This window comes from Xiphophorus hellerii, chromosome 2 (genome assembly GCF_003331165.1).
Source record: "Xiphophorus hellerii strain 12219 chromosome 2, Xiphophorus_hellerii-4.1, whole genome shotgun sequence".
NCBI lineage: Eukaryota > Metazoa > Chordata > Actinopteri > Cyprinodontiformes > Poeciliidae > Xiphophorus > Xiphophorus hellerii.
In genome coordinates this window covers 11364007-11376948 of record NC_045673.1, presented here as the reverse complement: position 1 = coordinate 11376948, position 12942 = coordinate 11364007, and the positions used below count along the sequence as shown (strand labels likewise).

The window sequence follows — 12942 nt, the reverse complement described above, 5'->3', positions numbered from 1 at the left end:
TTCCTGTTTGTACATTATTGACTTGGTTTGTAACTGGTTTTTTTTTTTTTTTTTTTCGTTTTGCCCTGGATCAGTTGAAAATTATATCTTATCTCCGTTTTTTTTTTTGTTTTTTGTTTTGTAATGTGCTTGGTGGAGCAGCAGGGGGCACCACCGAAACACTAATGGAAACTATGACAGTTATTTTTAACTAGGTTCAGGGTCAGAGACAGTAAAAAGCGATTTAAAAAATTAGACTCGTTGGCTGGTTTTCTCTTCTTTTGAAAATAACATATATGTGCAAACCTGTATGGGGATGGAGGCATCAAAATGAATACAGTGCGCTGTCTCTGCTGTTTGTGTGGGAGAATAAATGAGGGATGCAGGCAGAGTTGGCCGTCCCGACTCCGCTGAATCCAGAGATCCATGCCAGATTTTCCTTCACGCCTAAGGAGGGTTTTCAGTGTCACTTTAGTGTATTCTGTGCATTAAATTACTCTCAATATTAAAAATGGTTTATATTTTGTCCCAACAAAATTCTCCAAATTTAATAAAGCAATAAAGCTGTAATCTTCCACTTTCCTTTTTCTATAGCAATACTGTAAAATGGAAATGGACCTACCACCTATGGCAAAATTTTACTGTCAGTCTTTCTTAAAATAACTTTCTTTTCAAAAGATACTGAGACTTTGCAAGACATCTCTGCAATGTTTAAGGTATTACACATCAATATTTACATATCATGTGTATTAATATGCAGTAGCTGGCAGCAGAGTTCCCCTTAGAGGAAAAGACCAGTAATGTACTCATTATAGTACAATGCAGAGTATGCGTCTCCTATTTCTTGCACTGAAGAACATCACAGCTAACAGCATTAGCTGTGGTGAAGAATAATTGGACACCTACACTGTTTAAAAGAGCAGAGGATCAAACCAAATTCACAAAACCATTATATTTTCTACAGGAAGAGAATGTTGTTACTTGCTCCTTTTTGAGATTTTTTCCCCCCTCACCTTCAGTAAACAGCATTATTTTCTACCTAAAGTTTTATATCACCTTTATTTATTCCTTTCTTATCATACTTTTAGAAGAGAATGTTATTATATTCATATGAAAACATTATAAATAAACAAAACACCTGATCAGGTCTTTATTCATGTAGCGAATGAAGCCAAATTCCTTAGATTTATACTGTTGATTGTTGAAGAAACAACTTTACTCAAAATCTTTGACAGCAAAATGTCCGACAAGACTTTTTAGATCAATCTAGTTTTTACACACCAATCTCTTCTAACAACCAGGTCATTATGAACGTTTCAAGAAAACTTCTGTCAATTAAAAGTATTGTCACACCATACTATAAAATCTTCTACCTGCTGACCAGGTTGAGCTCAGTGGGACAGAAAAGTAAAACCGTAATTAGGTTTTACAGTTATTTAAAAAACTGCTTTACGTGATGATGCATCAGAAGGCAGTAGTTGAAAGAATGCCTTAAAAGTTTGTTACAATAAAAATAGAAGAAGTTCGCGAAAGGTTGTTTTTATTTTCTCCTGAGTTTTTATGTGAATAAACAAGAGCTCTGTCAATTAGAGCTGAATTTAAATCTGAGGGTTTCTTGTTCTGTTATGTGTGAAACAAAAGCAGTTCTGTATTTGTAGGAGCCTTGTTTACTGACCAAATAAACTTCTTTTAAATTAGAGGAATGTCCCCTGCCTTCCAACTTTCTCCATTTATTCTGCTTTAAATTACGCAGCCAGTAGTGGCTGTGGGGCTTCCTCCCACTGTCCAAAAACATGCATGCTGGGTTAATTAGTGGTTCTGAAATGACTTTAAGAGTGAGTGTGTATGAGAGCTGCCCCACCCAAAGTGGTATGAATACCATTTTTACTAATCAGACCAACATTTCTCCCTAACCTTTCAGCAGCCTGTGTTTTCTACACAGCTTGCTGGACACAACCTTTACTGTACATCCAGTGGCTAAAAGGTACCAAAAATAGGGAAGTTTTTCATTATTTGCAAAGCAAAGATGCGACACATATTTTTAATGATCTCTGATTAACAAATGTAAAATGATGATGTTAGTTTTAACTTTTAGTCATCAGTGTTTTGTTAAAAGCTGCCCACTCTGATTTAATAATTAAGATGAGACTATACTGAATTATAGATGTTATTTTGTGCTTGCAGTTTCAAATTAGTGTTAGATGATAGGTGAATATTCTACTGACAAAATGCAGCCAATATGAGACAATTTGTCTATATAGTTCATAATGGTAAGATCTGCTTCTTGTCATGCAACAGAAGTTTTTTACATAAAGCTGTACTGGGGCACTAAGCCGTATATAATTTAGTTTGATTGTGTAATACTGATTGAATATTGAGAGTCTCAGAAAACTAGAATATTACAGAGCAATATAAGAATGATATTTTAAACAGAATTGCCAGGTTCATTTCTAAACATTTAATACTTGGTTTTGCCGGCTTTATATTAATAACTGCAACAATGAGGCATGGGATGGACATGATCAACTTATCGCTCTGCTGAGTTGTAATGAAAGCCCAGATTGCTTTGATGACTGCCTTCAGGTCATCTGCCTTGTTGGGTCTGGTGTCTCTCATCTTTGTCTTGACGGTACTGTGGGTTCCAGCTAAGGTCAGTTTGCTTCATAAAACATAAAACGTCAAGCAGCATGACTTCCAGTCGTCCTCCAGGCTCTGGGAGCTTGATTTCCAAATGAAATTGCAAATTTTACTTCCATCTGGAAAGAGGATTTTTGACCACTGAGTCTAGTTCAAAAACTACAACTGCAGCACTCTGTGAGCAGCCAGTTTCATTAGCAGTGACCTTTGTGGCTTCCCTACTTGCTGAGGGTGTCAATGACTGTCTTCTGTCTAGTTAGAAATCTTCCCCATCATTGTGTTTCCTACTGACCCAGACTGAGAGAGAAAGCTCATTGAAGCACTTGCAGATACTTTGAGTTTATTACCTGATTAAGGTGTGCCACCATATAGTTCAAATATTAAACTTTTTCACAATATTCCAACTTTCAGAGACACTGAAGTTTGGTTTTTCTTTCAAATGACCAGAAATAAGTTTGAAATATTCAACTCTATCTGTAATGAATATCCATGATTATCACTTTTTGAAATAAGTAACGAAAGATATAGAATCTTTTGACGATATTCTATATATTTTTTTTTAAACTGTATCAGTGCTGTTTTCCGTTTGGCGTGGTGCTCTTTGGGAACTGGATCTGAATCCACTCCGGGTTTTCACGACGCTCCCACTTTATCCGTAAAGCTATGTGTTTTCTGTGTGAGAGACGCCGACTCTTGTTTGGAGCAGCGATTCCACGGAGGGGCTGAGACCCGCAACAGCCTGCGCTAACCGAGGGCGAGTCTGAACCATTTCATCCTCTGGATTTTACGCGCAACCGGACTATTTTTATTTTTTTTTTCTGCGTTTTTTTCCACGTTTGTGTGAGGACAAGAGCAAAAAAAGAAGAATCACTCGTAAACGGCAACTGCGTGGCCACGCTCTCCCTCCCACCCCAGCCGAGGTCGTCTAGCTGGAGATCCATTCTCTTGCGTGGCACAAGTCTGGTATTTTCTTTCAGCTGCAGACCCAGACTGACGGAGGGGATCAGTCCAAGAGGAGCTAACGGGAGAAATTTGGTTTTTAAACCGAGCAGGAACTGCTCTGCGGGGATCTTACTATACCCTGTTCTTGCTGGATGGCATAGGCAAAAACGGGTGGGGGGGGTTTCATTCATTTTTCAGCCCCTCTCAGCCACCACCCCTGTGGATCTGTCCGTGTGTTTTTTTTCCACCCTCCTCTTCATCATTCAGCCTTGTTCACGAGTGGAATGCTGTGAACGATTTATTGGGCTGCTTGTGGAATTATAAATAATAATAGTAAAAAAAAAAAAAAAGTCTAGGCAGACTTGTGTTTTTATTATCCACGCTAGGCCTTAACACACTGGAGGCGCACTGCTGTTTTTAAGAGATGGAGAATGAAGATGGGGATTACCATCATTTATCCAGGAAAATCATTGGCCCGTGTGCCACACCAGCCAAAGTGTACAGTGATCGGCAAAAATAGCAGACTGCATTTTTGGGATTTTTCTTTCCGATCAAAAACGCCTCCCCTCTCCAATCAAATCGCCTTTATTTATATTTTTAAGTAGATCTACATAAAAAAAAAACAACAACACACGTTTGGAGGCTACTAAAGAGTAGCCTTTCGGGCTACAGACATTTATTATTCCTTTTTTATTTTCTTCAATTCCTGTTTTTATTTTAATGTGCAGGATCTCTTGCAAGGGGTGGACGTGTACGAACCAGTTATTTTTATTTTTATTTTTTTTGCGTTTTTTGAAAGGAAAATAATGAACGAGGGAGCAGAAACATCGATGGGTAGCCTGACCTTGTTTTGGGGTTTGCTGCTGTTTTTTTCTTCTGTCTGCGTGCGATCCACTCATGGAGAGAGTAAGTATTTTGATAGTGTAAATGCTATAATTTATTTCTCCATTCTCAATACGTCTGAAAGCTTATCATCTTTGTGCGCAATATATTGCAAACAGGTTTTTTTTTATGTGTCAACAGTGAATAAATTATTATTTTAAGATTATTTTTAATTAAATACGCCAGTGTAGCCGCGCCGCGCGCCTGTTATTAAAGCAGTATATTTACACCATGTGTCGGAGGGTGCCCATAGATAACCCAAATACGTAGTATTATTTTATATGCACATGCATACTTATTAATGTGAACCCAAAGGGAAGGAATCCAACAGCAGGCGCATCCGACGCATTGTTTTGAACGCGTAGAAGTCAGAGGGATGGATCCAGAGAGCAGAGCTGAAGGTTACTACGACCATGTGGCCATTTTGCATTTCGTAGTGCGTCGCTGCGCAAAAACAACAACAAAACCCCCCCAATTCAGACAATCCTATTAGCCCTGTTATTTTTTTAAGTTAAACTTATATGGCTGCAAAAACAGGTGAATCAAATTACACTTATCTTCCATTAAAAACTATATTTGAAAGCTAGTTAGCCTCTTGTTTTTGTGCGTCTGTCAATGAAATCTTTAAACTAGAGCAACTTCAGAGCGCAGCTTGTTTTCCACCTCTGCTTTAACACTGTGTGCTCTGCGCTAATTAAGCTTAAGAAACGGATGGTGGCTTTCAGTCATAGACATGGACAATTTTTGACTTTGTTATGGAAACATTTTATAACAGGGTATATACCACACTGGTAAATAGCTAGAAAACACTGGGGATAGCACGTATTTTGAGACGTTTTCGTGATTTCACCTTCTAAGCCAAATTTAAACATGAACTTATCCTACGTGTTACACATTTTTAAGTTCTTCAAGTTGTTGATTCACTTTCAAAAAGCAGGGCTCCCACTTTTATAGTAGTTGACCGTTTTTGAATGATGCAGGGTTCATATGCAGCCACATTTCTTCATGACTTGTCTTCCATCTTTCTTTCTTTCCTTGTGTCCTTTATTATTTTCCTTTTATCTGTCTTCTTTAATTTCTTCCTACCATCTTTCTTATTTCCTTTCCTGTCTCCCCAGGTTGTCTCTACTTCACTTCTTTGTGTTCTTTCTTCCCTACTTCCCCAGGTCCATCTTTTCTTTTTGTCCTGACAGCCTATCTTCCTTGCTTGTTTTTTCCTTGCATGCTCAATTTAGTTTTTCCTTTCTTCCTTCCTCGAGTCCATATTTACTTCCTTCTTTCTTGTATTTTTCTTGTGTTCTACCTTTCCTTCTTCCTTCTGTTATTCCTTCTTTCTTCTTCGATACCTCCATTGTGTTAGAATTTTTTTAAAGAGATTTAAAGCCTATTCTCTGTAGAAATATCTACCATAAAATCATGGTGAACTACAGATTTTATATTTAAAATTAAAAGGACTTAGTGAGAAAGTTGAGACTTAAAAAGTCTGTAATTCTTTCAGGACTATGCAGAAAACTGGATTTTTATTCATTTGGGACATGATTTTATTGGTGTAGAGCATTACTTTTAGCTGTAAAAGTGATAGCAGTCATCATCTTACTCTTGATTTGCGACGCCAAAAGGAGACCCAATTCCCATAGTGGAAAGCACTGTACTATGCTAAATTGGGAAATAAAAAAGAAGCAAAACAAAATCATTTAATTTAATTGTAATTAAACTGTTTTATTTTAATTATTTGTCAATTTCTTGCTTTTTGTCTGATCTGAATATGTTCAGTATCAGGGATACATTGATCAGCGTGGCCTGGCCAACTCTAATCATTGGTTTTCTTTGAGATCTGACCTGTTAATTTTACTTTTCTTTCCCTAAGCCCTATATTAGACAAATGGCAAAAAGTACACCCCTGATTCAGTCTTTAAAAATAAAATTAAGTCATTGCTGCACGGGAAGCAATGATCAGGCCTCTTCTTGCTCATTCAGATTTTGTTTACTGTATTTTTTTCCCCTTAGGTATGTCATAAAAAAAGAGAAAAAATGAGCTGCAGATTCTTTTTGAATTATTAGAGTCAGCGTAGCAAGAAATACGCCGATCATTATTGTGATAGCCAGTACCGATTTCCAGTTTTGATTGTGGTCTGACACGATGAGTCATATTTTTATTACCAATTATGATTTTTATTTCTTAATGTATATATGACAAAAGAAAAATGTGCTCCATTTTTGTTTAGCAAAGAGCAGCCAATACAGAAACAGTGTTTATCAGTATTGTTCACATTTATACAATTTAACTTCTCTGATAAACATTGTTGAAAATGCAGAAATGCCAAGTAGTGTATTTACCTAATATTTTAGATTTTTGTTAAACTAAAAAGCATATAAGTACATGCTGTTATTATCTGTTTTAATGAATGGAAATTGTGTTTTTATTTTGAGTTTTGACGCATTTAACGAAGAGGAAAAAATGTGATGTTCTAGTATTAATCGTAGTCAATCAGGGCAAAACAGGTCTATTACAATCTATCTGATGGACTGGTGTGTTAGTGGCTTTCTTTAACTAGTACAGTTAGTTGTAGTTTTTGAGACTACATTTCTCTCTGCTATTAGGACTTCCCTCTTACTTTCACTCATATTTTATATGTTATTACAACAGCAGGCATTACTCATTCATTAAGCGCCTGTATGGGTGGATCGTTCTGCCCTGAACGTAGAGATTGTGCTTGTGCTGCAGGACATCCCTCTGCACCCCATCACATCAATTCCCTTATTACTTAAAGTGGAAACATCTTTGTATGTGAAGGGGGCAGGCAGAATAACCTATATTAGCATCCAAATACAAGAGAAAAAAAAATGGTTTCATCCCTGTTGACCAGTGGCCCGACCTTAGCCACGTTCTTTGAACCTCTCTGAGCTCCCTGAAAGGCTTGTGAGCGAGGGAGTCGCTCTTAGATCTCGAGCCTCTGTGCTGTATAATACATCAGACCTTCCAGAACACAGAAACTTCGGTGACAAAAGCCTGCAGAGAATATAAGGATCCGTGTCACTGATTCACCACTTGTAGATGGTGTTTACTTTACTCGGGCTGGAGAGCGTCAGAATTTCCAGCTGCTGTCATCACTTAGCGGAAAATCACAAACCTCTCGGAGCTCCATTTGGGGTTCAAATTTTTCTGTTCGTTTTGATAATCTGTCCGCACCAATAAAATGTAATTAAGCCCCCTTTTAACTCTCACCGCAACAGACTTTCCATGCCACAGCTTTCAAGTATGTAGCTGTTTTTTCTTAAAAGAGAGCAGAGAGAGTTGGTGTTTGGAAATCATACATGAAACACTTGCAGGAGACTCGGATTTGGTTTTATTGATTTCAGTTTCTGAGCTGCTCTAAACCTCATCACTTGGCAGCTCCACCTGCAGCTCTTAAACTGTCACCAGCAGCACTGGTGCAGAGGTTGTGAGAGCACAGGCACTCTCTGTCCTGTCTCACGAGGACACAACGATGTTCCTGTTCCTGTCGCCTTGGAACATTGGATTGGCAAAGACAAATGATCAAGCATCATTGAGAATCGTGTTTGACAGGTACTCTTCTCCTGTCCGACTTTTTCCCTCCTGGGTTGGGCTTGTTGCGGGTCGGCTCTTCCTTTTTGTGGCAGGGCACGTACCTCAGCTATGACTGCTGTCACTGTCATCCAAGGTGCCCCGTTTTGCCTTTTGACAGTGGTGACATAAGACCTCCACGCTGACTGGGTGGCCTTCTATCTCTGTGATTACTGTGTATAACTCGGTGTGTTAGTCTGAGTCAGTGGAATGCCCCTGGGTATGAATGTGAAAGTGTGTCACTGGGCTGGTTTGTGAGCATCCAGTGAAAACGCTGTCCCGTATCTCTTCCGGTCTGCCAGCCGAGGTTTGGTTTGCAAAGCTTTAATCAAACACTGTATTTCAAGTGGCATGCCAGTGTATTTGTTCAGTTATAGTTTTTCCATCCAACCGTGTGCCTATCATCATTTGCTGTGGGTTTAATAGCCTGTAGAGTGTTTTACAATTTGTGCGATGATTGTAAATGTTAGCTCCTTGACTGCATGCCACCTGTCTTATCAAATAAGTGGTGTAAACACATAAAAAAAAATAAACACATAAAATCATTCAAAGATAATGCTATCTTGAGATGCATTGATTGTTGTATTCTGGGACAATTTCATATTCCTCGACAAAAACATATTGAAGTTGTTTTTCTGATGGAAATCAAATGTTCATAAATTCAAGGAATTATTCAAATTGGTTAAAGTTTTCAATCAAAGAAAACCCAGCAGATTGCTCTGAGTCACTGAGTTGCAGTATTCACTCCACCTCGCTTGCATTGTGTTGTTGAAATAGTTTATACCTGAAAAGCAGCTGTAGAAATGTAGTTAGAGGTTGCCTTAGAGATCATTAACATGATTTCAAAATCTAGCTGTTGAAAATCATGGAGCCAGCGAAGTGACTTAAGGATTGTTGTGATGTGATCCATATTCCTTCTGTCAGTCAAGACTCTTGCAGCAACATTTTACAAAATGAACCAGAAAAAGTAAACAAAAACATCTAAACATACATATTGTATGTGTGTGAAAACAATTAAAATTGACCATCCTACTTTTTATTATTATTACTTTTTTGGCTATCCACTATTGCCACATTCTTACTCCAGAAGAGCGGTAGTTGTAGACTCACTGAATCAACATAGTTTGCTAGGTTGCTTTAAATCTGGACCTATTTCTTTTTACCAAGTGGTACAATAAACTCAGCTGGACCAACTTTATGGCCAGGATCTAATTGGAACGTATGTAATTGACTTTAATTCTGTCTACATCTTTGGATTTAATTCAGCGTACATTATTTAAATATGAAATAAGTATAAAGAGCGAACAGACTTTTCTAAAGTGTTTGAGACGAGTTTCTATATATTTATGCAGTCTATTAAATCACATTAAAAACTTACACTGAAGGATTGCTTTTGCTCTAATTATCGCCTGCGATATGATGCATTCACTGACTTGTTTAAGTGAAAAAAACAAAGTCTTTGTACATTTGATCTGGCTGTCACCAGCCAACCTGGATCGGTGCATCTCTACCACAAATCCTTTTGGTGCATCCTATAAGTCGGGGCATTGGTGGTTTGGAGTTGTTGTAATAAGGATAAACGACAAGTAAATTTGTTTATATAGCTCTAGATTAAGGGATCCTGAGTAATTCCATTTGTCTAATTGTCATAAACTAGCTTATTCTGGGGATTATAACACCTTAATATTTGTTCAATAGCTTGTTTTACTTCATGCTTTCCACATATAGCTTTTTATTAGGGAAACAACTTAATATTTTTGTGATTTTGCAAAAAGAAAAAAAAGCTGCCTGAAAGTGCTAAGTAATGTAATAGAAACATAGTGCTGAATAGAACAGTTTTTATTTTCTTCATTTTGTCTGATTTCTGTCAACCTACATGCACCCTTCTCCTTATTGATCTATTATCAAAGCAACTATTTCATAGAAATCAGGTCATTGCAGCTTGTAATGCTGTAATGCTCCTGCCCACTTGAGTGAGAGGCAGTCTTTGTTTGGGACTTGTTATGATGAGGAGTGTAGAGTTACTGTTTGGGGTTTCGGTGATATCTGAGCCACAGTGTTTGAAGTTGGGTCCACTGAGGGGAAGTGGCCCACCAGAACACTGGTCAGATGACTTCCAGTATGCGGTGGATTAGAGCCGGTTGATGTGACAGGTGCAAGTTGACGTGACATGCATAACAAGTGCTTTCTGGCTCGATTTCAAGTTAAATTGTTGGTGGTAAATGAAGCAAGTATTACCAGGATAAAATCCCGTGGAAGTATATTTAAAAAAATATATTAATATGTAATATATTGATCCAGTGCAACTATGTACTTTTAATACTGCTTAATTTTAGTGGTGTAGTAATGCAGCCTATTTTGAAATTGAAACTTTGATTTTGTAGCGCATTATTTGTATGTTTTTCTTTTATAATTTTTTTTAATAGCCAAAAAGATCATGTTTTTTATATTTTCGTTTCTTCTTAATTTTATTGTCATCCCAAAAAAGGCAATGAAAATTGTTATAATATTATGTCCATATCCTAATAATTGTTAAAGTGAAGTTTTGAGTACGAATCGAAATCGGTTTGCTTTCTAAAGTTTTGAGCAAAATATTTGGTTTCACTGCCATGAAGAAGCTGAAATCGCCTGTTTTCTAAACAATATTCAAAGAATATACATTTAGTTTTCATTTTTTGTTTTTATGTGATTCTTGGCAGCTTAAACAATACTGTGGATCTAGTGGCCTTACAGTGTCAGTGATAGATTTGCTCTGTTTACTGGAGAAAAAATGACACTAATTCTAGTCTTACAACTGTGGATTTAATTTTCTTCATGGAATCTTTTATTAAAAAAAGTCTGTTATAAATTTAAAGATCTATATATAAAACAATACTGTCTTTGCTTTCTGGCTTATTAAATACATTTAATAACTTAAAACTCCAAACATACTTGGTCCATAAATTGATAAACCAACAGCATTAACTGTGATTCACTTTTGAATTTAGTAAAAATAAGCTACAGGTTAGTGATTCATGATTTTATGCACACATAGGATTGATCTTATTATTCCTTACTCTTCTGTTGTATTCAAACATATATATATATCAAAAAACCTGCAGATAATTTTTGTTTTATGGTTAATGTTTTCAGCTTATTGTTGAAATAACACAGTGAGTTTGTAAATGTTGTGGTTGTTAGCGATAACCCCCCCCCCAAAAAAACACTCAGAATTAGTATCAGCAGAGAAAACCTGAGTGATGTCTTTTCATGCAACTAATTAACTTAACAGACCAAACTTTCTCACATGATTAAACATTGATTTAATGTGTTTGAGCAAGTTGACTAGAGATCCAGTAAGGGTTTAAAATGTCCTCTATGTAGGTGTTGTAAAATCTCAAATTTCTGAGGTTAAAAATAACTGCGATGTCATCAGGATTGTCATTAAAGAAGAATCTTAGTAAACTTTTGTGGAATAAAGAGATCTCCCTCTCAGTGTTTCCAGATTTATCGTTCATATACTACTTTTTCTCCCAAATTTCATGTTTTTAAATTTCTATTTTTTCAAAATGTTGTGTTTGACAAAAAACCCCAAAACAAAACACATTGCTTCAACTAAAACATAACTATAAATGTCATAAACTAATACAGTTCAATAGTTGAAAAATAAACAAAATGTAACAAGATCAGGAAGTATGTTTCTTAAAATAATTAAACAAGCAAATGTTGTGAAAGTAATATTTTCCATCTAAATGTGAAATAAAGTTTATTATTTACAAGCTCAGCATGTTCTGTGGATTCAACAAGTGTTGGCCTTTAGAGTCGTGGTTTAATTTTAACGGAGGTGCGCAGGGTCATGTTTGCCTGTGTGTGTGCTGGTGCAGGTGCGCTTGTGTATGTGTTTGTGTGTTGACATCTCCACAGAGGTTCGGGGCAGGGTTTATCAATCATAAACATGAGCCCATGGATCCCGTTACGCTGTGCAGATATGTGTGTTTACTCAGCAGTGTGAAGAGCAAAGAGACCCAGGAGGAAGAGACGGACACATGCGTGCAGGATATCAGTCTGTGTGGACAGGGCTGAAATATGTCTTTATCTAATGTAATCATGGTAACTACATTATCTTTAAGTGTTTTTTTTTGTTGCAACAAGTGGAGTAAGGAAAGCTTGCAGCCTTAGTTGGAGGCAAAATCTTTCTCAAGCTTTTGTGTGAGAAAATGATTGGAATTCCTGCTACTTAACATGCCTAATGGGCAGAATAAGAGCCTCACAAAGAGGAAGGCTGTCATTCCTCTCCCTTGTTGTATTCCCATTCCAGCCTCTCTTTTTCAAGAGTCTTCAAAACATTCAGAAACGCATTCAGAAGGTAGCAGTTTTTGCTTGCAGGAGTTCTGCACCCGTGTGGCCTCTCCATAGTTTGGCTTGGCTGAAATCTTATCTTCCGCTGGCCAGACGCCCCCTGATTTTATTAATGCCCTCATCAGGAAGTGGAGCCCAGAGCTTCTCTTTACTAACAAACAAATTAGCCTTTGTATTGGAGTGGCTCCACCCCTCCTCCTTCGCTCCCCGGCTGCTGGAGAAGCTGGAAGAAAATTCTCAATGAAACAAAGAAGACATGCAGCTCGATGGCTCACATGTGGAGCCCAGGGGCATTGGTGTTGATTGGACAAAAGCAAATACTATTTTCTTTGGGAGTAATTGTTTCCGTTCTAAATTTGGACAAGTGAAACATCCCACTGGGGGCAAATGTAACCCATTCATCCTCTTTATAAACAATGTGACTTCTATTTTTAAGCAAAAAAGGTTTACGCAAAGCACAAAAAACAGTGATTTTGATGTGTAGATTGAATGCATGTATTTCCACAGGAAACATAATTTATGAGGGACTTCCATTACCATTGTTGTGCAAATAAATCAATGCATGGGTACAACATTTG

The 12942-nt window shown here is 37.2% G+C and overlaps 1 protein-coding gene across 1 annotated transcript in view; it reads left to right on the top strand.

Annotated features, from left to right (window-relative positions):
• The first annotated feature begins 3306 nt into the window (after positions 1–3306).
• igf1ra (insulin-like growth factor 1a receptor) overlaps positions 3307–12942 on the top strand; it is a 97641-nt gene continuing 88005 nt past the window's right edge. The window contains 1 exon segment of the mRNA XM_032583469.1: positions 3307–4464. Within this exon segment, the coding sequence (XP_032439360.1) occupies positions 4365–4464 (100 nt within the window). The 5' untranslated portion in view covers positions 3307–4364.